Source organism: Nylanderia fulva, unplaced genomic scaffold (assembly GCF_048542155.1).
Source record: "Nylanderia fulva isolate GAGA-0341 unplaced genomic scaffold, ASM4854215v1 Scaffold91, whole genome shotgun sequence".
Lineage (NCBI taxonomy): Eukaryota > Metazoa > Arthropoda > Insecta > Hymenoptera > Formicidae > Nylanderia > Nylanderia fulva.
In genome coordinates, this window is record NW_028191037.1 from 124,695 (window position 1) to 151,859 (window position 27,165).

Genomic DNA, 27,165 nt, shown 5'->3' on the forward strand with positions numbered 1-27,165 from the left:
TTTAAATAATTGTACATTATTGCACGTTGACATTGCACTTCATATTAATAGAAGCGGCGATAAATATTAAATATAATATAATATATATTAAAAATTACATTCCAAAATCCAGGTGGTCGAACAATTAATCGTTCTTTTTATTTTAATTAAAATAAGATTTATATATTTCATTACACATATACATATATATATATATTTTAATAATTATATTTTAGTTTTTATACAAATTATATAAATACATATATATATATATATATATATAATAAAGAGAAAAGATCGCACATATACAGAATGAATACGTGATACTGTGTTAACACGAAAATTATGGGCGTAGCACGGACTCGCACCAAATACAAACTTTATCGACCCTGCCAGAAAATGGGTGTGCAGTTAGTTCCGATATTAAAAACGGGTGCGAGGGGCGCTTCAAGCAGTCCCGTAAAAACGGTAACAGCCAAAACGCCGGCCTGGCCGCTCTCATCTTTCTCTCTGATATGTATAACCAGTAGCGGCACTTCATGTCGGCTCTTTTGATGTCAGTGTCCGAAATCATGTGACATGTCGCCATGTTCTTGATAGTAATAGCGCGCTTATATTTAAATTGTGAGAAAGAAAGGCAACTATATATAAACAATTATTTTTATAATTGTGCAGACAATTATTGTATAAATAACCACAATGTATATTTTCTTGAAATACATATTACATATGTAACATTAAAGTAACGCAAATAATCATATAAACATAAAAAAAGAAGAAATTTAACAAGTAATAGTATTAAAATATACCTATGTGTTATTTAATAAATTATTTTTTTATTATGTTTGTGTATTATTTAATGAATTATTTATATTAAACAAGTAACATATTTATTATTGCCATTTTATTTATAAACATATCGATGTACATTTAGATTATTTACAATTGAAATGTATATAATGTGTAAAATTACGATAAATTCGTGATCAATGATTCCAATTTTTTGTTATACTCTTCAAAAATACGAAATCTCAAATTTTAGATGTATATAAAAATTGATAATAAATAAATGTATATAACAATTCTATGTAATTTACAATTGGTTATAAAAGACTAATTTGTTTTATATTATCAGGTGTATTATTGTTTATCTGTTTAATGTACTTAAATTGATTTCTGTCTTGTTATTATGAATACGTATGAATACTTATAAGATAAGCTCCATTTTGTGGATAGGTATGTGTTGAATAATTGAACAGGAATTCAGTCACCTAGAAAACAATATTAATTATAAAATAAAACACTTTTTATTAATATTTTTAATATTATAATGTTTAGAAAAAACAAAAATTAGACATTTTCTGCATCTTTAACACACACACATATATATATGTAGCAATTGTGCTCTAGAATAAATGTTATTGTAATTTTAGAAACAATTAAATTTTATATATACGTATATAGGAAATTGTCAAACAATTAATACCTTTCTGGATGAGATGGAAAGCGAAAAAAGCTCAAGTGACGACTGGAGCCGGAATTTTTATTGCAATCTTGCATTGCGCACGTGAAACCACCAACAACTACGCGACGTTCCATTATTATAACAATGTTTTTTAAAAATATTTTCAGACCTAAAACTTAACAGAGTTCTTTAATTAACTTGAATTCATCAATAGGCTATATTTATTTTGATAAACACAACCACCACTTACTGTGTTTACAACTCACTGTACACCATATTGTGGATAGTAATCCAACGCATGCGCCGTAGCATTTCTCCGACGTTATTTTTCTTGAGTGACGCTACTGGTTATACATATACTGTGGTAATGTTGTATAATATAGTCAGATTTTGTACTATTTGAATTATCGTTATATCCACAATTCGATCGTCATTATTTCGTGTCATAAGCAAATTTAACCTATTATTCACAAACTTATTAATAATCCAACGAAAAAATTAATTTCGTGGACGCAAAGAACATCACGGTATGGCCAATAAGCCAATATAGATATATATGTCTTATTAATAATATTTGACGGAAAACAATTATTTGTCAATATCGTTTTTACCTTAGAGATGTTTTTTTGATGAAAACGGTCGTCTGATAATAAAATTGCATGATGTACAAGACTAAAAATAGTATTCTTTTTGTATTTAAAAGGATGATTGGAATGATATAATTATCTACCCGAGCAAGTGGGTTTCATAAACCGATCAGTTAACAGTATACCATTATGTCTAATCACATTAGTGTTCAAAAAATTAATCGCGTTATCCTTTTCAATTTCATGCGTAAATTTCAATCTCAGGTGATAATCATTAAAGGACGACCCAATTTCATCAACACCCCTCAGTGGGATGATCGTGAAAATATCATCCACATATCTATAAAACACCTACATGAATAAGCTAGCCGACAAAAATTATAAAATATGATTATTTTCACTTTTTCAAAATATATTTCGTTTGTAAATCGTTTGTGATTGATTGTGAGTCTGTTTTAGCGTTTGTGACAAATTAGGTTTTTGTAATTACCCATACAGCACCGATAGATTGCAAAAACATTACAACAATCTTTCACCGCAATATTGCAATATTGTAAATTCACTGCAAAATGTTGCTACATCATTGCTGTTGAATTGCAGCAATGTTAAAATGTCCGCTTTTTGGAAGATTGCAACAAAATATTACAACAATATTGCAATGTTATGAGTTTGCAATAATGCATTGTTATTGCAACCATAAACTAATGTTGCATATACAGGTATATAAATGTAAATAAATCATTAATGAAAATACGTTGTAGTTAAATGTTATCTATATTTTTGTTTATTGCAATGTAATCACAAATAAATATAATCACAGTCGATTATATATAATCACAATAAATAAATATTAATCACAGTTGATTATATAATCATAAATATAATCACAATCGATTAATCGAAACTTAAAGATAATTTTAAATTTGGCGTATGGGCTAGCATTAATTGCCCACTAGCTATAAAGAAACTTAAAGATAGTAACGACGTAGAGTTTGAACCATAAACTATATAATTCCAAACATAACATTTGAGCCTTAAAACATAGTTTGTTTTCAGTTAAGAGAACTTAAAAATAAAGATAAGGAATTATGTTAAAACAAATAAAGTAAATCATTGAACATAAAAAAAACTTAGAAAGAGCATTATAAATATTATAAACTTAACGAGGCTGATTTTCCTTTTCTGTTAAGGATCTGTAAAAATAAAATAATATTAAAATTCATATACTTACATAAAACCTCACCTACATAAATATATCAAAAGTATGTACGTATTACTCAAGATATTATACGTAGAATCCTCCTTGCCAAAATGTTTAGTAATATTCTCTGAAACAATATAGTAAAAATATTTTAATATAAAAACAGATTAATTTGCCTATATTTATTTGTATATAATGTGTTGTTTATACTATTACACATAATACAAAAACATATGCTTATTCTAGAGACAAAATCACATATATCCTCTCAAAATTTCAACTTGATTAGAACAGTAATAATTATATTTATCTATTATGTGCCTTTATATATTTTCTTATTTCAATATTTCTTGCTTTCTTTCTGGTTTTCTATTTCACAATATACAAATACATATTATCTGCAATGCGACAAATGTATATGCACAGTGCGAACTGTATAAATAGTTGAAACACTCATCACAAGTAAGAAATGATAATATAAAATATACACACATAAAGCACTAGCTACAGATTTATATATATTATATTACTTTTTATGTATTATAATTATTTATTTTAACTGCTGCCTATATTTACCTCTAAAGTATCTATAGTTTCATATTACTGTATCATAGAGATATGTACATATATCCCATAGCAAAATAGAAAATTAAATAAAGCAAAAATATTCACTTAAAAAATATACGAAGATATATCATAAATAAATATATAGTTTTTACTTTCCCAATCAGTCTCAGTCTCCTTGAGGTTATAGAGGTTATAGGTTTTTATTAACTTTGGGACAAGTAATTCTCTTTTATAATTACGAAATATAGATTTTTAACTTTATAGTATATCGTTATAATTAAACATAGTATTATCAAAAAAATGCTTACCTTTTCCTTTACACAGCAAAACAAGTCAATGCGAGTTACTGTACACGTGATAACCACGAGTTGCAACGGTCTACGTCTACTACGTAGCGAAGCCGGCGCCTACTATACACGCACACATGTATTGCGCAGAGCGTTCGGCGCAGAAATTTAAGCCAATGATTTAATAAAATTATTGATTATCGTTAACATCTTTTATTGTACAATATTGCAAAAAATTATTTTATTACAGTATTATACCCAGCAAATACCAAGTTACAGTTATATAATTGTTAGTTGTAATTTTCCATTTTTGAGTGGGAATTACAACTAACAATTATATAGCTGTAATTTGGTGTTTGCTGGGTACATGTATATATATTACAATATATAAATTATAGAATTTGGATTACATGCAATATTTCCGAAATATTAATATCATGTTGCTACAAGTGTGCTGGAATTTTGTGCACCTATATCTCTGCAATGTCTTTATAATGTTGCATTGCAACTTGCAACATTGCAACGTTGCTGCAATATAATTGCAATAATCTGTGCTGTATGGGTAATAATTTTTTTTTAATCGTGAAGTTAGCCGACACTTTTTAGTAATAAACAGATTTTGTAATAATTAACAATTGTAATCGATAGAAAATCGTTTGTGATTGACAAATATATCAATATAATTGTTTGTGAGTTAATAATTTCTTTATTATAAATATTTTTTTTTGTAATACTATATACTTTATAATAATATATACTTATTACAAATAAATTAATCGGTCATAAATGTAGAAAATATACTCACATCGCAAACAATTTACAAGAAATATAAATTTTCAATAATAATATAACAGCTGCTCCAACAAATTAATAGCATTTTTGCGATCTTTGTCCATAGAAAATAAAACATAGAACACAGAATGCTTCCCGCTAGTGTCCATCAAAAAAACGAAAGATGATTGGCTGCCGTGTCGACTTTCGTCGCGCGTAATGCATCGACGCGCTATTGACTAGAGCCCTAGTACTTTGCGCATGCGCACTATAATTATAAAATTATTTATTGCAAATAATAAAGAAATTATTAACTCACAAACAATTATATTGATATATTTGTAAATCACAAACGATTTCCTATCGATTACAATTATTAGTTATTACAAAATCTGTTTATTACTAAAAAGTGTCAGCTAACTTCACGATTAAAAAAAATTATTAATTACAAAAAAACCTAATTTGTCACAAACGTTAAAAACAAACTCACAATCAATCATAAACGATTTACAAACAAAATATATTCAGAAAAAGTGAAAATAATCATATTTTATAATTTTTGTCGGCTATATAGCTTTATGTAGGTCTTATGCGCTTATGTAATAGCGTTTTCGATTGGGAAAAAGTTAGTGCGCACCAGTGCGCACTCAGTTCATACGAACACTGGACAAGTTCCATGGGTTGCACTGAATAGTGCAGGTGAAAAAGAACACGCCGAAATTTTCAGTGCCACTTGAGTTGACTAGATTCCGGGAAGAACGAAAAAGTAACCTCGACATCTTGTGTTCAGTTAAGTAATGATTTTTATTATATGTAATTAAATATAGAAGATGATCAAGAATATCACGTATGACAAATATAAAAATTATTATTATTTAGTATAAAAATGCTATTACATTAAGTACATTAATTATATTTTAAAAAAGGGTATAGGTTCGATGTTTATATAAAAAGATATAACACTTATGGTGTCATTATCTATTTTTTTCACACATTCTACATAATTTACAGTTTTTGGAATTATTCTTCTAGTTCGAAGAGTTGTAATTATTTCTTCTTGCTCGCTTGAACTAGAAGAAGATTCCAAAAATGTCTTCAAAATATTAAAGAGAGCCAAATCCGAATTGCTCATTATGTCGAATTTTCGTTCAAAAGAATGCCCTACTGCTTGCATGCATCCAGTGCACTGAACTGGCACCGTCAAAATATCTCGTGCCACTTAGTGCGCACTGAGTGCGCACTATGCGAGTGTTGTGCGTTCAAACGAACACGCAACACTAGCCAAGTGCGCATTGGCACTACCAATCGAACACGCGCCTGACATTCAGTGCAGCCAGTGCACCCCAATCGAAAACGCTATAAGAGTCCCAGCTTATGCATAAGAAATTCGATTGGTTGAATTTCTTATACATACGTTTATAGACCAATCAAGATTATTATGCTTACGCTTGTGCGCCTATGCAAAAGTGTGTGCTCCCCGCTATATCCACTGAGAACATTCGTGGACATTGGCTATGTAGTTCATGTTCACGTTTTCTATGTTCACAGAAGGCATATCGCTTTTAGGGATCACCTAAAAGTGGGCCGTGACGTTTCTCAGTCTTATCTCTGGTTAGATGTAAAATAGATTGTTTATTCGTTATATCGAGAAAATTATGTAACATGTTATGTTAGTTATTTAAATTTTTTTAATCGCGAACAGCGATTAGCAGAAATAGCTTCACGTACAAGCTTTTTTCAACGTATACTTCGTACTTGATCAACTTGTGCCTTTTGTGAATTATCTCTAATTTTATTATATTTTTACGATTTTATTAAAATAACAATAATTTCTTTCGAGAATATAGGCAACCGAAAATGAATCGTTTTGCAAAAATCCTTAGGAGTAAGGAAACTCGTGATTATTTTATGAGGCAAGTCTTATGGTTATGTTGTCTGTTTTATCACTATTTATATAATGTTCACGATGATACATATTAAGCTTGTTCTACAATTGCGTAAACGTAGATGTGAGTGGTTGTACGGTATCGTAAAAAGCAGTTTTAAACCATTACTACACCGTTTACAAATAATAGTAATAGTTTACAACTGCTTTTTACAACATCGTACAATCACTTACATCTACGTTTATGCAATTGTAGAACAGGCTTTACTTTACATGTGTGTAAAATATTGCATGTGCAAACGATAATGTTTTTCTTTATTCAGCACGCATTTTTGGGGTCCAGTTGCCAATTGGGCGATACCAATTGCTGCTATTAGCGATATCCGGCGAGATCCTAAATACATCAGTGGAAAAATGACTTTTGGTTAGTTCAATGATCCTTCAATATATTCTATTTTGTATAGTTATATGTTTTTGTATATTATTTAGAAGGGATAAATATTTGAAGAAATTTTATATTCGAATTTTATAGTATTTTATATTCATGTAATATTTAAAACACCACATATTTTAACTCAAAAAGTTAGGAGCAAATGTAATAAATATTTATTTATTTTCTTTATATATATGGGACATTTCACGAGAAAAAGGTCCACATAAAAATACTGTTTAGGTTTTTTAAAATAATCATGAAAACGTGTACACATGCATATTGTATGAGGCCCAAAAAAAGTTTAAAATAAATATTATATGTCTTAAATCTAAGATATTGAAGATAGGATGTTTTAAGAAAGTTTTCTTTTTTTGACATTTGTAACTAAAATTATAAAATATACAAAATTTTTAGATATGACTTTTTTTAGGATTTTTTAAATGCTTTTAGATAAAAAAGTTAATTTTTTAGTGAAAAAAATGTAAGTGTGAAAAGGATTTTTTTTAGTTTTAAATAAACAAACGACAAATATTCACTTTTAAAAATCTGAAAAATTTTCAAAAATTCTGCAATATATGTAGAATATATGGTTTTCATAAAGGAAATTTTGAGATTGCAATGGAATCTACTTGTAAACGAATATTTTTTTCAAACAATTTTAGCCAAATTTCAACTAAAATCTCAATGATATCAAATTTTTATTAATCTAATTATTTAAATTAAGAGTTTAACAAGGCTCTGTAATATAAATATAAATTTGAAGACAGGCAGTAAGAGCCAACTCGCGGATGACAGTGCGTTATCCTAACGAAACTAAATTTTTCGTTAGGATTAAGTATCTGTGCACAAGGCACCAAATATTTTACTTGGTCACGGCCAAGATTTAAAATATGAAATAATCTCATATTTGAGATTTAATTTCAATAACCCTTTAAGGCACCAAATATTTTACTTGGTCACGGCCAAGATTTAAAATATGAAATAATCTCATATTTGAGATTTAATTTCAATAACCCTTTCACCCCCCTACGGAAATAATTATTTAATGCTATAATACATAAATAATATATTTTAAATAGTTATAAAATAAATAATTATGGAGTTTTTTTTAATATTTTAATTTTTTCTATATTTTTATATTAAAACGTTCTATTTTTTCAATATCTTGGATGTGAGGCATATAATATAAATTTTTTGAAGTTTTTTTTTAATCTCATACAATATGTGCACTAACACGTTTTCGTGATTATTTTATAAAAACCCAAGCAGTTTATTTTTAAGTGAACTCTTTTCGTGTGAAATGCCCCCCATATCACCGACGAGGTACTTTACTTCGTCAGTGCTCATACCATATACATATACATATATGTATAATATGCTTCATAAAGTGATACAACAGGCCTATTCTGTAATTTTTTTTAACGCTTGCATTATAATTATAATGCATGATTTACTAGAAAATTTATAATTTTATTGGTCCAAACTTAGTAAATTATGCATTATAATTTTAACGTAAACGTTAAAAAGTTGCAGAATAGACCTGCTGGAAAGTTGCAACTTTTGATGATGTTTTAGAGATATAATCGAAGACAAAAGTTAAGCGGGGAGCACACACTTTTGCATAAGTGCATTGGTCTATAAACGTATGTTTAGGAAATTCAACCAATCGAATTTCTTATGCTTATGCTTATGCATAAGAAATTCGATTGGTTGAATTTCTTATGCATACGTTTATAGACGAATCAAGATTCTTATGCTTACGGTTATGTGCCTATGCAAAAGTGTGTGCTCCCCGCTTTAGCAACGCTTTATGCACACGCTGTATACGTATTAAAAAAATTGCAATAGTTTAATTTCCAAGCACTCAGTTGTTTTCAACACGACCGAATGCTCGGTAATCGAAGAAAAAGCTAGAGTTTCAGTAAATTATTATTTTCTTCTAAATAGTTTAGTGAATGTTATTTTGTATGTAATATAATGTAATTTTGCAACATTGTTCCTTCAATTATACATATAAAAAATTTGAAATACATGGTATTAGTTTTTCGATATTTTTTTAATATAATACAATCTATAATAACGAATCTACATAATAAATAAAGGTTTAATTTGACGGCTTCTGATTCTTTATGAACGTCGTACTGAATTATAACGAGAAATTAGAAGTCATGAATTTTTTTGCTGATATTCATTATAATAATTAATTTTTATATGCAGGCACTTGTGTTCAATAATATGGTTTAATAAAATAAACCGAAATTTTATTTATAAATTAATTATATATACATATATAATAATTGTAAATCTTGATCAACCATATAAAATCCATTTTTGCTGAAAATGTAAACAAATGTAAATGAATTATACATTATTATTTAGTAATGCAGCATATAAGGAAAAGAGAATTTTGGAAATTTATTAATTCATATATCAGTAAAACTCAGATAAATTTCACTTCTGTCCTTCTTTAACGTGGATGTTGGAGAAAGACAGAAGTGAGATTTATCTGAGTTTTGATGTAAATGGAAAGCAACTATATATTATTGAACACAATCGCGCATTTATAAAAAACTTTATTATACAAAATATTTTGCAAGAAAAAAATTAAAAAAATATAATATTTTTTACTTTCTATAATATGTCATAATTCAGCATGAGATCAATAAAAAATACTAGCGATCTTAAATTAAACAACTTTTATTAAATAATATTGTATAATATAGTTGTAATAAGAAGACAGAATCTTTAATAATGAAATCTATCCGATATACTTTAAGTTTGTCGTAATTTTGCAGAATTATTCTATTTATTATAAAATATACATTTTTTGTTAGTTTCCAAAATATTTTTCCTGATGTTTATCTTTTATATATACAATTATGTGTAAAATCATAGCACTGGTTGAAAAAAATGAGAGGAATTTGTATATTTCCTTCATCATCAAAAAGTGATTATTAAAGGATTTCCTGGTATTCGTCAATTTGTTCAAAAACAACAAAAGTCAGAATTTAAATTTAACGTATAAGACGGGCAACAAGAGCCAAATCGCGGATGACAATGCGTTGTTCTAACGAAACTAAATAATTTTTTGTTAGAATTAAATACCGGTGCACAAGGCACCAAATTTTTACTTGGACACGGCCAAGATTTTAAATATGAAATAATCTCATATTTTGAGATTTAATTTCAATACCCCTTTAACCCCCCTACGGAAAATAAATAAATGAATGCAAGAGAAAAATATAGATCCGAAAATCGCTGAATTCCCGATTCAGCGATTTTCGGATCTATATTTTTCTCTTGCATTCATTTATTTATTTTCCGTAGGGGGGTTAAAGGGGTATTGAAATTAAATCTCAAAATATGAGATTATTTCATATTTAAAATCTTGGCCGTGTCCAAGTTAAAATTTGGTGCCTTGTGCACCGGTATTTAATTCTAACGAAAAATTATTTAGTTTCGTTAGAACAACGCATTGTCATCCGCGATTTGGCTCTTGTTGCCCGTCTTATACGTTAAATTTATATTTATATTACAGAGCCTTGTTAAAACTCTTATATAGTCAGAATTTAATCCTAGATATACAGTCAAGACAATTAAACATATAAGAAACATACAAATTCCCCTCATTTTTCCAACCGGTGCTATTATTTTGCACATAACTGCATATAGAAATTTTAAGAATGTTATCTTCGGAATTTCCCAATTTAATAAATTTTTTATTGAGAGAAATGTTGCAATATATAAACCACAGTACATGCTACAATTAATAGCTTTTCGAGATATTGATGTTTTAAATAATACTTTACCTCTAGATTACTCTAGAAAATGGGTTGAGCTAGATTGACAAAAGGATTCTTTCGCTCCCTGTGAATTTTGTTTTTTTAATTTTTAATTTTGTTGAAAAAAAAAAATATATATATATATATTAATTTTTAAAGTTTTGCCAAGAGTTATTCTCGTAAAAAAATTATATTTTTTATGAAAAAAATAATTATACACACTAAAATCATATACAGGGTGTCACTTAATTGGCGTCCACTATTTACATAGCGATATTCCTCGTGGAAAACTGAGTCAAAAAGTCCTGAGCCATTTTTTTCTATAATGGATAATAAAGCTGTAATTACTAATAAAAAATGTTAAGTTATAATAATACTAATCATTATTACTAATACTGGTAAACCGCGCATGTGGCGGTGTGCGTGAGCGCACTATGCAAGGCGACTATACTTATGGCAAGGCGCTATCCTTTTACGCGCGCCTTTGACATGCCTTTTTATCGTTAATAATGAAAATTATTATGCATTATAGAAGAAAATGGCTCAGGACTTTTTGACTCAGTTTTCCACGAAGAATATCGCTATGTAAATAGTGGGCGCTAATTAAGTAACACCCTGTATAATATAAGTATGAATAATAACACAATGTAAAATAAGGACTGTAAAATAAAAGCAAATATCGTAGGTGAAGACAAGAGTCAGAGTTGTGTTGAGATTACAAGAAATCCATTTTTTCGGTAAAAAATCTATTAAATAATTTATCAAATTGAGGGGCTTCGAAAATGACATTTTCACTGAGATTTTATATACAAGATTTTTAAAAAATTCAATAAAATCAGAACAATAACTTGACATCATGATTTTGTCACATAAAAATTATGCTTGTATTTTTAAATTTTATTAGTTTTATTCAACTGTAAAAATAGAGAATAAAAAATATGTGCTATAAATATTTATATAGTTTATATAGTCATAGAGTTTACAAAAATTATGAGATTCATAGCTTTTGGAAATTCTGGAATTATATCTGCCACTTACTAATATTAATTTTTTAAGATTCTATATTATATTTTTTTTCAGCCTTATGTCTATATTCAGCAATGTTCATGAGATTTGCCATCAAAGTGCAACCACGCAATATGCTTCTATTTGCCTGCCACTTTGTTAATGAAGGTGCACAAGTTACGCAAGGTTGTAGATTTATTAATCATCATTATCTAAATAAAAAGGAATGATAAATTAAGAAATAGATGATATCTGCTTGCCACAGAAAAATTTTATTAGTAAAAAATTATCATATATATGTAAAAAAAGGGAAAGAGGAAGAGAGAGAGGGAGATGAATATTTGTTAAACTGTTAAACATACAAATATACATATAAAATACAAATATAAAAATGTTTGATTAACAATAAGTATATATATTTCAACCAAGTTTTTTATTAACTCTTTATCAATTTATTACTTTTATGAATAATGTGGATATATATATATATATATATATATATATATATATATATATATATATTAAATAGTTTCAACTAAAAATGGTATATTTGTAATATATATATTTTTTATTTTCGAGTAAATTATAACATATAAGAACTTAAAATATATAAATTTATTTAAAAATCATAATTGTGATATAATTTCTGCAATTACACACATACAATTAAGAATATTAAAAATTTTTTTGTGATTTATCATTTATATATTATTATATATCATACTTTGTCCATATTCACTGCCTTTAAAATTATAAAAAAAAAGAATAGTTTCTAATAAAAAATATATGTAAATATTTTTAAATATACATATATAAAATCTTAAAAATTTTTATACAAAAGATCCATTATATTCGGAGATTGTACTATGCGTATAGATATAAAAATGTAACAAGTTATTATTTATTATTGGCGTTACAAAAGTGTATTCAAAAACTTAATTTATAATCTTTTCATCTATCTATTTTTAGTGATATTAACTTAGCTTATATTTATATAATGGACGGCATAAATATTGTACTTGTTGATACAGAAATGTAACAATAATCTTGGTTTACAAAATCTTGTGTTTTATGAAGTATGTGAGTGTTTTATTTAAACACAATTATCGTTTTACTCTAATAGTTATAAGAAAATTCTTTCTTGAATAAAAATTGTTTCAAAAAATCTATGACTTAATAAAATATGACACTTTTTGTAATCCTTATAATAGGTACATGTGCCTTTAAAATTTAACCCTTTTTCTAAACACCATGTGTAAATATTTTTAATAATCTTCAGAACAATTTTTATTTAAAGAATTTTTTTATAATTTTATTAACTAAAAAATAATTAAGTGTCACATGTGTAATACTTAAGCAAAATATGATGAATATGTGTGTGTACATATATATATACATATATATAATATTTATCTTCTTTGAATTTGCAAAAATATTGTTAAAATTAATATGTACAATAATAATACCCAATTGGCTTGAATTGACGAAGCACCAGCTAATCGACATTTAAACATATCATACCTAAAATAACAATGCTTAAAATTAATAAAATTATTATCATTATTAAAATTAATCATAAAAATTATATCTCAATCAATCATAAAATCATTATTTTTCATGTATCATGTAATTATTAATAGATAACTTTAAATCCACAATAACTTAATAATAATTTTTAAATTATTATAAAGAAAGAAAATTATTATGAATACCTGGTTTCTTTATCAGCTACAATATTATTAAATTCAGCTTCGACTAATTGTCCATCATAATATGTAATTAAATCTTCAAATGGATATTCAAAGCCTTGCTTACATTCACATTTATATCCACCTGTCTCGAATCCTCTTCCAAGAATAGGTACACACTATCGAAATAAAAACTTAAAATAATTATCTGTATATAAATATGCAATACTGTATATAAAATAATCATGTGTGAAAAATTATTTGGAATTACAGTAAATTATATGTATTTCCTTTTAATATTTTCAAATTTATGCAGTGTCCCAGGATCACACTACATCTAATATCAGATTCTTTGAAGATTTTTTCTTAACAAAAATGTCGAGATTAATTTTTACAAGTTTTCAAATTTTTCCTATATATCTTTGTAAGTCTTTAAATAAAAATTCCATTAAAGTAAATTCTTATTAAATAAATTCTTGAAAAATTAAGTAAAGAAATATAATAATCTTTTAATTCCCATAAAGTTTAGTTTTACAAAAAGCTTTTCTTTTTTAATCGTTTATAACTCGAATATTGATATCTCGACATTTTCGAGGAAAAATCATCATCAAGTAATCTCAAAAATCTGTCATTAGCAGGCAATATCTCTGGGATATTTTATATAGTACATAATTTTAACATTATTGTTTAATATAATGCAATAATGACTTACATATGACGTCTTCCTATCACATTTGTGCGTATCTTTGAATGCGTTAGGTCGGTAAAATTTATCATCACATTGATTTATATCTACTTGAAGTAAGTCCATAGTAACAGCTACAATACCTCTGTAAATATCTCAATGTTAAATATAATCTTTCTCGTTTTTATGACTGGGAACTGGTTTCATGTCTCCATAGCGTTTCTTATATTGAATTGTTTTTTTACACATACTCTCACACACTCGCATATAAATACAGAAGGTCAAAATGATGTCAATTTGACGTTATATTAACTAAATATTGACCAAAAAATGATATAAATTTAGTCAATATGATGTCAAATTGACATGATTTTGACTTTTCTGTTCTCCTTGGGATACATACATATACAGGGTTTTCATTTTAATCTCCCTGGACAAATATTTCGAAATATATGGAAGATACGAAGAAAAAGCGTTTCATACAAAAATTTTATGATTACTTTGACAGGGACATAAGATGGTATTATTGGTTCAACCTTGGATAATCGTTTGAAGATTATATGAAGATCGCCTTCAATTTCTTAAATGGAAACCGCTATTTTTCAATGCATATTCTTGTAGTTTATCTCGAGAACTTTTCAAAACACTATAATAAAGTATTTTTCTCTTAAGTACTTCTAGAATTATAAAACTTAAAATATAAAATTTTTTATATAAAATGTTAAATATTCAGTTTTCGAGAATTTACCTTAATACTTTTATGTATGGAATAATGAGACCAATCAATTGGTGAAAAGAAAACACAGTTGCTTTTAAAAAAAGCTACATGTTGCAAATTACATACTTTTTTCCAATTATCTATTTTCTTATATTGTGTGTGTGTTATACACATATGTATATATGTGTACATACATGTACAGAAACATATGATCGCACAATGAGAACACTTACTAAATTCCAGTTTCTCCTTCAAGCTATCCCAGCCGAAAAAGGGGGATGCATAGGTAATTACCCACTTCTTCACCTTGCCATTACAATCAAAATATGGAGTTGTCCAGTGTCCATGGTCTAAGTTTGCTGCCCTACACAGATAACCCATATTCTCATACATTAGAATAAATCACTTTAAAGATCGAATTTTCCTTATCCTCAAAGTAACATAATCCTTTTATACTTTAATGCTTTACTTATCATCACTTGAGAACATATTAATAAGCTATAATTTATAACCCGTCAATTTTGTGAACATACATTTTTCCTTACCTGTAAAAATTTGGGTAGTGTTCAAACTTTTTTAGGTGCTCTCCAGTTTCGTTGAATCGAATTTTTATCTTCATATAATATTTTTCCAACTGATCAAAGTTTGTCGCCCAACGTTGCTTTAATATTCGGAAGTAACTTTTCTTCGTATATACTTCATCTGTAATCATATAAATTGTAGCAAAAATCAAATTTAAATAAATCTTTAATATTTAAGAAATTGACATACTGAACGATTTACTAATGGAACAAATTTATAGTTAAAAATTTAAATATAATATATTCTATATATAATTTGTGTAGTTATTTTTGTCTTGTAACATGAATTTCCCTTTACCTGTATCATTAAGTCTGGCTAAGTCTTCGAGTTTAAATTTACGTGTATTTAATTGAGTCTTGTAAGCATATGGGGCAAAGAATGTCCTATTAGTAAATTTATTACGATCCCAAAAAACACTGGCCGACCATATCTTTGTATCGCCAAGTATTAGGGCTAAAGTTTCTCCTATCATTTGATCTTCCGTTAGCGGTCTGTCGGCTACTCTTTTCCCCGAATATACTTCTTGGGGATCGGATATTTGCATAAATGCACTGATGAAGTTTGCCAATCTGGTCGCCATTTTTGCTTCATTTTCAAAAAATTCTTCCGCACCGAAACTAATGTCACCGCGTAATACTAAATCCTGTGGTGCGTAACTAAAAATAAAATTCAGGAATGTTGTTCAAATTAAAATAAAATATAAATATATTTCAATATAATAGAAAAAAAAATACAATAACCATACGTACTTCTTGCAAGTTCTCGAATTCATGCTCAAGATAAATTTGAGAACTTGATCAATGTTCATCTTTGTATCGTGAAGTGAGGCCGGACCAGTGGAATGATTCCTATAGTGATGATACTGTTCGAGATATTTTTCTCTAATATATGGTTTCGCTTTTTCCCATTGCACTGGCATTTTATGAATCCCTGCAAAATGAAATTCTTTTATTAAAGTTACTTTTTATCGATTAATACCTCAGAAAAAAAAGAAAAAACACATACAACCAATTCGCGAACAATCAAAACCATTATAATATTGTTCTTGCGTTGCTCTCTCCACTATTTCTCCAAGGAAAGGTCGTCGTATGACAGTCGGTAGTCTGTAACCAGGTCTACATCTACATTGATATCCCCCTCTTCTAAAGCCCCAACCATGTATTGGCTCGCACTGTAAATAAGACATGTATAGCAAAATATTGTATGTATGTACATACATACATATACAAGATGTTGAAAAAAAGGGTAAAATATTTTTAAGGGGATTTAATATGCTCAAAAACAAGTCGAAAAGTCTTAAGGGGATGCTGCCCTTGTTCTGTTTTACCGATTTTAAGTGGATTATATATAGATTCACTTTTTATTAAATATATAAATTGAAAAATCCTCCACAAGAAAAGTACTGATAATAATAAATGGGGAGCGCTGTCCTGCATTATAACTTTTGCTGTTTATGCCTTGACATCGATTCTGCATGCAAATATACATACATACATAATTAATTCAAGTACAAATCTTTTGATACAGACTTTTAATGTCATTTTTATTACTTCTGTATTACTCTTTCATATCATCTCTATTGGGAAGGCCATATTTTGTGCACAAATAAATTGCAAAACTTTTATATTAAATAACTATTATTATAAACTGATGCAAGAGGCTGGTAAAAAAACTATAATTTTTTAACTTTTATTGTTTCTTTATACGAAATTACAGCGCTCCCCGTCCATTATTATCAGTACTTTAATTGTGGAGAAAGATTTTTCAATCTGTATAGCCAATAAAAAGAAAAGCCCTTGAACTCAAAGTCGATAAAGCAGTCATGGTCAGCATCCCTTTAATAAAATATTTGGGTCCGCAAATAAACCATTTTTTTGAGATACTTTTATTTTTATATTTTATGCCTGTGATAGATAATAGATACATTAAATTAAATTGTAATATTATATGAGATGTTGCAAATATCTCAAAAATTGTTCATTTGCAGACCCATGTTTATTAAGCTTAATTTATATTAAGACATACTAAATTCTCTTAAAATATTTTACCTTTTTTCAACATCCTGTATATAGATATTGTGTGTATATACATATATATATTGATTTATTGAATATGAATTAATATAGTCGAATATTGCTAGTTAAATATTTTTTCCTTTTTCTTCTTTGCAACCTTTTAACTTGTATGAAATATTTTATTGTTATTGCCACATTTTTAGTAATATGTTAAATCAATTAAAGTTACACACACACACACACACACACACACACACACACACACACACACACACACACACATATATATATATATAATTTTATTTTATATAATATTATTAATTAAAAACATATTATATTGATTTAATTTTAACACATACAATATATATATATATGTATAATAAATATATAATAAATATAATTTTTTTAAAATTTATATAAGAGTATTTGTGAATATACCTCTGTAGTATCAGTTTTGCATCTTGCAGTATTGGCAAATCTATTAGGACCACTGTTCCCTTTACCTTTGGGACATTGATTTATATCTATTCTGTCAAAGTCCATTTCCATCACAGAGACAGCAGTATACCTAACACATTTTTATGTTATTACAATATATAAACTTATTGTATTATTATATATAATGTATTATTAATGTAATATATATGTACGTTGGATATTCAATATGTCTGAAACCAGTATGCCGTGGATAAATATCTGCTATAGGTGATACTGCAGCCACAATCCATCTATTTGATCGACCGCAATCGAAATATGGCCTTGTCCATTTTACAGGTCCAGGATATTCATCGGCACCTGCAATGTAAATTAATAATGAAAAAAATAGGCACAAGATTTGAGATTGTCGAAATGTTTTCTGTTTTTGAATTCTTGTTTTTACCAGGTGGACCATGGAAAGTAAATGTTTCATTTGTATTATTAGCATAACGAATTTCAACTTGATAAGTTGTTTTAGTATCGTGTCTTTTCTCCACATTATCCGGTAACCATTTCTTGTACCTGCAAGTAAAACATAGGATAAAATATATGAATTAATATTGATGAATCAAATTTATTGCAAATTATATATAAAGTAGTTGTTTTTATCAAATTTAAAGGACCCTGCACTAAACCATGTGAAATTGGGCTTTGGCTGAATTTGAAATATGTTGTATCTTTTGGATCACTGAACAAACGTTTCTTCAGACAAAATGTCAAAAAATGGACAGTTTCGTCATTTCAACCCTTCAGAAGCCTGAGATCAGACCAGCAAAGATATCACTTTTGGATCAATACGGTTATCATTATAAAGGAACGATATGAATATTTAGTTAACAAAATAATTAAAGAATAATTTGTTTATGACAGTATTGTTTAAACAATTTAAAAATGTCTTTGTTTACAAGAACTTATTATTCCTGATTTAAATTCTGTGGGAAAAATCACAATGCAGTGTTTTCCTATATAATGCATTATTTGTTTTAAAATAAGCAATAAACAAATGGTTCATAGTAAAATCTATTCCATTAGCCTTAGTTATAAAAAATTAATACTGTTAAATAGAAACAATAATATTAAGTACATTTTCATTACACCTGCGATTAGCCTATGTTATAGTTACCAAAGTCAACAATATTTTATATTGTACTCTCAAATTATTCTTTCTAAAGTAAAAAATTGCAAAATACCATTCGTTTATACGATAGAAATCAGTAGTGTAGTCATCGCTGAGTCTGGTAGTGGGAAATGCTCCTAAATCTTGTACTGTGAATGTATTCCTGGTGGATATCCTCTCCAAATGTATAGGATCATTGAAGTCATCCGCTCTGAAGGTTCGCGGTGCAAATCTGGGAAAGGTTTTATTGAAGAAACCCCTGTAGGACGGAGAATAGGACATATTGGGCGAGAAGTAAATGGCCGAGGCGTTGATGTAAGGATTGGAGGAGATATCTGCCACCGTGGACAGAAAGTAGTACATCATGCCCGGATCGTAAGTGTCATTGATCGCCGGTCGGATGAAACGCGACTGAAGTATGTAACTCCAGAAGAAGCTTCTGCTAAGGGCCATGTTGTGCAGATGCAAGAGAGCGGTGCGATTCGGAAACACCGGATTGATATTGATGTCCTTGATGTCGGGCAGATGTGACACCGCGTCCTCCGGCAGATACAGATCCCCGAGGTGCTGAATCTGACAGTTGTCCTCGTACACCTTGTCCATTCGCATGCGAATCTCGTCGAAGGCGTCGCGAGTCTGCCATTCGTACTGACCGACCACGACAACGCCCAAAAGGTAGTACAACCAGGAAGCGACGATAATCGGCATCATCGCGCGAGGAAGAGTAATCATATTTTTTAAATCTAAAGGCACTTTTTATAAAACACTTTGTGGTAGCTTCAATGAACACCTGGCATCTTCTCGCACCTTCCTTCTCTTCGTGTTTTGTGTCTTTCTTCTCTTTCGTTTCTATCAGAAATTATACTCTACAATTTGTAGATTTATTATTATATTTCATAATAAATTGAACACAGCTTTGTTATAATCTTTAGTATTTTAATACGTTGACACGTTGTAAGGACGGAATTGATTTGTATTAAATACTTTTACGATAGACGGCTCTCTCGATCGAATCACACGACGAACGTTTGGTTTGGAATAACACGCCCAATCTAGCGGATGTATGTTTCATAAGCTGCTCCGATGGTGACGTCATTACTCATGTATACCGCGTTAATAGGTTAGTTCGTTGTACCACTAAACTTCTTGTACTTTTTGTTTTGGCCTATCTTTTTCTATTCTCTCTAACTTTTACTAAATCTATCTCATTTTTATACTATAAAGAACAAACAAAATTCAATTTAATTTTTATATATTTATATACACTTGTAAAAATTAGAGGAATAAAAAGTAAAAATTAAAAGAAATACTTTTGTCTTTCTTAAAAACTAAGCAAAATTCAGACAATAGCAACTTTTAAAACGAACAAAATTTAAATAATTTAAAAAAATTTCAAAGCTTAAAATCTCTTATATACTTTTAAAAGGTCACTTTTTTGAGTTTCTGTGAGTTTATTAATTTTTACATATAAAAATTCATGAGTTGGATATATGGAAAATTTTCGTTTAATTTTATATATATATATATATATATATATATATATATATATATATATATATATATATACACAGGGTGTCCGGTAACTAACGGACCAACGATTACAAAATGGATTCTTTGGTCAATTTATATAGGAACAATTTTTCCTCAGTGAAAATGTCGAAAAAGGTCATCATTTTTTACAACTTTCCAATATTTGTCAGTATGTATCTTTATAACTATAAGCTTCAAATTAAAATTTTATTATAATAAACTCTATCTGAAATTAATTGAAGAATGTAATTATGTTAGACTTTTAACTCCAAAACGTTTAGTTTTCAAAAAATCTATTTTTTTCAATTGCTTATAACTCGAAAATTATTGACTTCTCAACATTTTTGCTAAGAAAAAATCGTCTCCAAATTGGCCAGAGAATCCGCCCTTAATCATTGGTTCGTTAATTACCGGACATCCTGTATATTTCACGTCAAATTGGCCAACCCCATTGAGAAATGATTGGTCGAATCATCATCGATTCGACATTGATTCGACGAATTTGACATCGATTCAAAAACGAATCGACGTCGATTCGACCATCATTTCTCACTGGACCCCCCTCCCCTCTCCGCGCAAAATTGTATTGAAGTAAATTTAACTTTCAAGGTATCAAAATTTAGCTTGAATTATCTAATTTTTCATGCCGTGTGGCAATTTTGAAAAATGTTAAATAATGACATTGGTTTTGTCAGTTATATAGAAAATGGTAATATATTTGGACACCGATGAGGTACTAAAGACCGATGGTCTTACGGGAGTTGCGTCGTCTACTAAATAGTAGTACCCACGGTCTTATATACAAGTCAGGACCACAGATTAATAGACAGATCGCTAAAGGTTCGTCTAAAAAAGAGACCGTTATTTTTGCCCCTTACCGACACACTTTGCCTCTGGTTCGAGTCCAGGCTAATAAAATCCTTTGATTACCAAAAAACTGTGCTTCTGATGCGAATTCAGGTTAAAATCTTTTGATTTTACACGTATAATCAAAGGATTTTAACTTGAACTCGCACCAGAGGCAAAGTTTTTTGGTAAAATCAAAGGATTTTATTAGCCTGGACTCGAACCAGGGGCAAAGTGCGTCGGTAAGGGGCAAAAATGACGGTCTCCTCTTTAGACAGGCCTTTGGCGATCTGTCTATTAATCTGTGCTTTTATCTATATCAATTACATACTTTCAAGCGTGACAAAATGTAACTAATATGGCTGCCAGCTCAGGCAAATTTATTCAATGTGCACAAGTGCAGATCTTTTTCTTTATTTTGACAGTTGTGTTAGACCTTGCGCACAAGTTAGAAATAAACATGGTTAAAAAATCGTCGCAATAAATATTAAATATTAAGAATAAACATTTTCGCAGTCACCTTATTATTTGGAGTAACATAATAAATATACAAAGATGAAAGTGGCAACATATGTACTTGCTGAGGTAAGATATGTTAATATATGTCCTTCAATCTATTGTACATCAAATATATGGATAAATATTTTATTATAACTAAAATATACCAAAGCTCTTTTAAGTTAAAATAAATTTGGGAAGTCAAATGGCAATGAGAGCCACACGCGATAATTAAGGCGCAAATATTTATTTGTCATTCAAAATTAAAAAATTAAAAAACTTTCGCGAACTTTACGGATCTATATTATATACTATACTTTATCTATATTATATTATACTATATTATCTGCTAATTACAGGCCTGAGTTGGCTGTCATATTATAGTTACATTTTTATACACTTTATTATTCAATGAGTCTGTATATAAGACCGTGGTAGGTGGTACCTGTCGGTACGGTGTCGGTAATTATCAAATTCTTATATTTTATATATATAAATACTCAAATATATATATATATATATATATATTTAATTATTAATTATGTTGAATATAAACTATATATATATAGTTTATATTCAACATAATTAATATAATTCTTTCCAAGTCTAGTGTGTTGTTGAGGAAAGAAATGTTGATCGTGAAAATTACACAACGTCCGAGTACATATAATTGTTTTTTTAATCGATAGGAGTTTAAACATAAGATTATCATAAAAATAATTTACGAAACTTTATTCACGTAGACAAGGACATTTTTCCAAATGAATTAAAGAACAAATATATTATATCACAGAAAAAAAGGAATCTTTGATTCAAGTATATTTTTATTCTTGAACGCTATTTGATTGATTTAAGCATAGAATGCTCTTTGTAATCACAAATTTTCATTTGCCTTAATAATAAATAAGTTTGTGTGAAGTATATTTTATCCTTAAGATATATTCTTGTTTTAAAAATCGCATATGGTAAAAACAAACTTAGTCACATTTGAACTATTAAAATTATTACATATACTTGAAAGTACCGCTTATATCCGATGCTCACTTGTCACTTGTCCTTGCAATATTTATAAGTAAATTTCAGTTTCAACCAAGAATATTTTGCACTTTGTTTCAAGGATAAATTATCCTTTATTCAAAATTATTTATGTTTGGCGCTATTATAAGGATAAAATTAATATACTTGAATCAAGGCATATTTGCATTCTTTCAAGGATACTGTTTTTTCTGTGATAAGATCCTGCAAAAATTGAGATTTTTTATGTCGGACAAATAGACTTAAAAACACGATATTGGCAGAACACGATAATTATATTAAGAGAAATAATATAATTATAATATAATATAACAGCACAGTAGTTTGTCATTATAGAAGCACAAATTGATCGATTAATCGTATGAGTTTGCATAAGAATGTAAAAATCTTGGATGAGCAACTCATAGAAAAGCGATTGATGTCGGAGATGATATATTCACATTAAGAGACAAAAAACCAGTCTGACAATGAGCATACCATAATGATACGAAATAAAGTCTGCATCATCATGCTATCTCGCGTTGGTAGAGAATGTGTCGAAAGTTTAAACTCGACAATCACTGTTGATCTATTGTACTCATCTCAACTCAGAAAATTTAGAACAATGTTCAAGCTTATACATTGTAAAAACCATAAATATACATTCGGTTATTTAATTGACAATTAAGTTCCGACTTTTGTCGGATATTCCATTGGGTATATTCAAACGATGAATTATCAAGTAAATATCTCGTATAGTAAGCAAGCTGGAAAAAATGTCTCAAACAAAAGTTTTTTGACTATATAAGGGGGACATAAGATGGTGTAATTGATTCGAACTGAACATTTTACAAGATATTTTACATTTTATGCCAAAAAATTGTAAACTTTAAACTTTTATAATTTGAAAAGTACTTCATCAAACAACACTTTATTATAGATTTTTGGAAAGCTCTTTAGATAAGCTATAAGAATATGTAATGAAAAATAGCAGGTTCCATTTAAGAAATTGGAGGTGACCTTCACGTAACCTTTAAATGATTATATAAGGTCAAATCAATATATAACACCATTTTATGTTCCCCTCATAGTCAAAAAACTTTTGTTCGAAACATTTTTTTCCATCTTGCTTACTATACGAGATATTTACGTGCGTTGATTAAAATGGCTCACCCTGTATATAGACTATTTATTTAAAATATTGTTTTTATTAATTTTGATCATACATTACTGACAACTTTTTTGCAGAATTGGTTCAACATATCCCGCGCTTATCAAGTTATATAAGTTAGATTAGTTTCATATTTCCAGGTTTTTGTTTCAAATTTTCAATACAAGCTGATCAAATTAATCGGTCTGGAAAAAAATCTGCTTTTCATCCAATAAAGATCTTCTGCATTATACAGGGTGTTCCATAAGAAATTGCTGAAACTAATCAGCTGTCATTTTTTAATGCATGCAGTTATTGAGAAAACAAAAATTGTGTTGGACAACACAATTTTTGTTGGACAACACAATTTTTGTTTTCTCAATAACTGTATGCATTAAAAAATGACAGCTGATTAGTTTCAGCAATTTCCTATGAGACACCCTGTATGTTTCGTCATCTCACCACAGGACGATGTTCTCGAATATCCCGCATATTCTTGAATTCTACCGGGTGCGCAGAAATAAAGAAATGCACTTCCTTTACTACGTGCATAAGAATAGTTCCCAAAGCGTAAGAAGAAAACAAAAGTATGACTTAATGTGAGATAACATTTAGACGACCTTTATTATGATAATCCATATAGCGCCCTGGTCCAACGACCCCTCTTGGGGGGAAACCGGGCTCCGCCTTTACCTCCTCTGCTCCTCCTTTTTTCGGCCGAATTACGCACGGCTGTTCTGCCAAGCGATGGTTATTGTCCTGTAATACAGGTTCACCCCTATTTATCCCTGAAAAAGGGAGAATTTCTCTCAGAGGCGAAACGAGTTTGCGCGAAAGCGAGTAAGGAGAAGACAGCACGACTCGCTGAGGATCTGCTGGGGGGCCAATGTTAATGCCACACTGTTTATGCTAGCTTGTGAGGGGAGGTGGGGGTCTCTCCTGAGAAAAATCTTCCTCACTGTCTGCATTCGTGGTGTGGATCGCCGATATTAACGTGGGAAACAAACCGAACTTGCACAGCGCGGTCATTAAATATTGTCGTCAGGAAAAATTCTCGTCGTCTCCTCTCTCAGCTGCTGTGCGGTCGAGCATCACTTGATTCTCTACACATGCTCTTAGGCTCACGCTCCTACTGATAGCCTTATATATTCGATATACAATATGTGTTAACATCGTCGGTATTCGAAACTATCGAACAATATTTTTCGCAATTGCTATAGTATAGTAAAGGTTCTATCAAAGTATAATATTTCTTTAATATTTTTTTGAGAAAATTATCTTATTTTTATAAGAAATATGATAAATATAATAAACAAAATGTAACGAATAGTTTGACAGCTGTCTAATAAATTTTGATATAATTTTATATATGGACTTTAAGTAATGAATTAAGAATTTATGAATTAAAATTAATAATAAATTAGAAAATTAATTAATAAATTAATTAAATTAATATCAATAAATATATAAGTACGCGTTAAAACTTATTATCAAAATTTATTTAGTAAGTTTAAACAAAATAATAAGCTATAATTACATCGTTATTTTTAAATAACTTTTAAAATAATGCTATTCAATCATATTCATATATTATATATATTTGTCTCACACACCGTTGCAACTTATATTAAAATATCCATATTATTATTCTGAAAAATTTAGTGCATACATCAAAATATAGATAATTGTTATTTTTGTTTTAAGGCTGTCACACTTATTAAAATAAAATTTTGAAAATTGATAAAGTTTAAAAAATATGTATGAAATATGTCCTGTGTATTTTTGAAGGCAACCACTTATGATATGAGGCTTTTTGTACATATTATATATACAGGGTGTTAAAAGAATCATTTAACATTTGTGTGATATATATACGGTACTGAGTAAAAAGGTTTAATAAACATATGTAAGTCGAAAAACTCAATCGTTTTAGAGATATAAATAATTTTATATATTATTATTATGAAACAGCGCTTAGTGGCTTTTATGTGTTACATAACTTGTTAATTGTAATTACCAAAAGATATATTTCTATATAAAAATCAAAGGAGGATGTCCAAAAAGTGCGATTTTTTAACCTCGAGTGAAAAGTAAAATTCGAGTTGTTTTAGGTCTCATACATTTAAAATAATGTAAAAACCATAGTGATTTTTCCTAGAAATGCAGGGAACATTTAAATATCATCATATGTTTGAAGAAAATCACGTAAATCGAGAGCGATAAATCGAGACTACTTGATGTTTCAGCCGAGTATTTACGTAAATGTTTTGGTAATACCAAGTTTCTAAAATTACTTAAAACGAGTTTATTGTTATAAATTGAATAATACGGCAGTTTTAAAATGTAGGCTCTAATTTGAAAGACTTAGATTCATAGTTTTTCATAAAACATTAATATTATATATTCAAACATGGTGTAAAAGAATGAAGTTGATAATTTTCAGTATAAAAGAGTATGATATACTGAAAAAATGCTTAGAATCCAAGAGGGTCAATCCAAATCCTTCCGCCCAAGTTATTTAACCTTAAGTCTCTTTTAAACTTTAAATCCTTAAATAAGTTTTTACTAAAAGTTTTAAATGAAAGACTTACACACACCTCATGTTCTCAATTCTTCATCCATAATCTAATATCCTAAACCTTAAGTCGCTACATCTCAAACTCTTAAATTTAAAACTCTTAAGCTAAAATCCTTCATCCTCACGACTTTTTTAGTATCATACTCTTTTATACTGAAGATTGTCAACATCATTGTTTTACACCATTATTGATTATAATATTCTAATATTAATGTTTTATGAAAAACTATGAATCTAAGTCTTTCAAATTGGAGCCTATATTTTAAAACCGCCGTATTATTCAATTTATGATAATAAACTCGTTC

At 28.6% G+C, this 27,165-nt stretch overlaps 2 protein-coding genes and 1 long non-coding RNA gene across 5 annotated transcripts; 1 reads left to right on the forward strand and 2 right to left on the reverse strand.

Annotated features, from left to right (window-relative positions):
* Positions 1-871: 871 nt before the first annotated feature.
* LOC114935744 (uncharacterized) lies at positions 872-4,967 on the reverse strand. Of its 3 annotated transcripts, none has more exons than XR_014926451.1 (7): positions 4,892-4,967; positions 4,108-4,640; positions 3,309-3,359; positions 2,056-3,224; positions 1,695-1,904; positions 1,466-1,619; positions 872-1,250 (listed from the first exon to the last, which is right to left on the reverse strand). It is a non-coding gene; the product is annotated as an uncharacterized LOC114935744 (long non-coding RNA). The 3 variants fall into 3 exon arrangements; XR_014926452.1 differs by having other exon boundaries at positions 1,466-1,613; positions 3,302-3,359; XR_014926450.1 differs by having other exon boundaries at positions 3,302-3,359.
* A 1,405-nt stretch (positions 4,968-6,372) lies between these two features.
* Positions 6,373-16,221, forward strand: Mpc1 (mitochondrial pyruvate carrier). The gene is made up of 4 exons (XM_029318090.2): positions 6,373-6,468; positions 6,705-6,770; positions 7,066-7,166; positions 12,038-16,221. The coding sequence occupies exons 2-4, from the start codon at positions 6,715-6,717 to the stop codon at positions 12,190-12,192; spliced, it is 312 nt and encodes a 103-aa protein (XP_029173923.2). The 5' UTR covers positions 6,373-6,468; positions 6,705-6,714; the 3' UTR covers positions 12,193-16,221.
* On the reverse strand, positions 12,563-20,352 carry LOC114942677 (uncharacterized). Its single transcript, XM_085489911.1, has 12 exons — positions 19,318-20,352; positions 18,531-18,649; positions 18,301-18,445; positions 18,089-18,218; positions 16,641-16,806; positions 16,385-16,565; positions 15,933-16,291; positions 15,599-15,755; positions 15,283-15,417; positions 14,363-14,480; positions 13,675-13,829; positions 12,563-13,483 (listed from the first exon to the last, which is right to left on the reverse strand). Exons 1-12 carry the CDS (start codon positions 19,974-19,976, stop codon positions 13,372-13,374), a joined length of 2,436 nt encoding a protein of 811 aa, XP_085346037.1. The 5' UTR covers positions 19,977-20,352; the 3' UTR covers positions 12,563-13,371.
* Between the last annotated feature and the right edge of the window lie 6,813 nt (positions 20,353-27,165).

Coding starts and splice junctions, on each gene's coding strand:
- LOC114942677 (XM_085489911.1), bottom strand. CDS start 19,976: ATGATTACTCTTCCTCGCGCGATGATGCCGATTATCGTCGCTTCCTGG. Junction 18,446..18,530: donor TACTTTCCATGGTCCACCTG/GTAAAAACAAGA, acceptor TTTACATTGCAG/GTGCCGATGAATATCCTGGA. Junction 13,484..13,674: donor GTAGCTGATAAAGAAACCAG/GTATTCATAATA, acceptor TTGTTATTTTAG/GTATGATATGTTTAAATGTC.
- Mpc1 (XM_029318090.2), top strand. CDS start 6,715: ATGAATCGTTTTGCAAAAATCCTTAGGAGTAAGGAAACTCGTGATTAT. Junction 6,771..7,065: donor ACTCGTGATTATTTTATGAG/GCAAGTCTTATG, acceptor TTCTTTATTCAG/CACGCATTTTTGGGGTCCAG. Junction 7,167..12,037: donor CAGTGGAAAAATGACTTTTG/GTTAGTTCAATG, acceptor ATTTTTTTTCAG/CCTTATGTCTATATTCAGCA.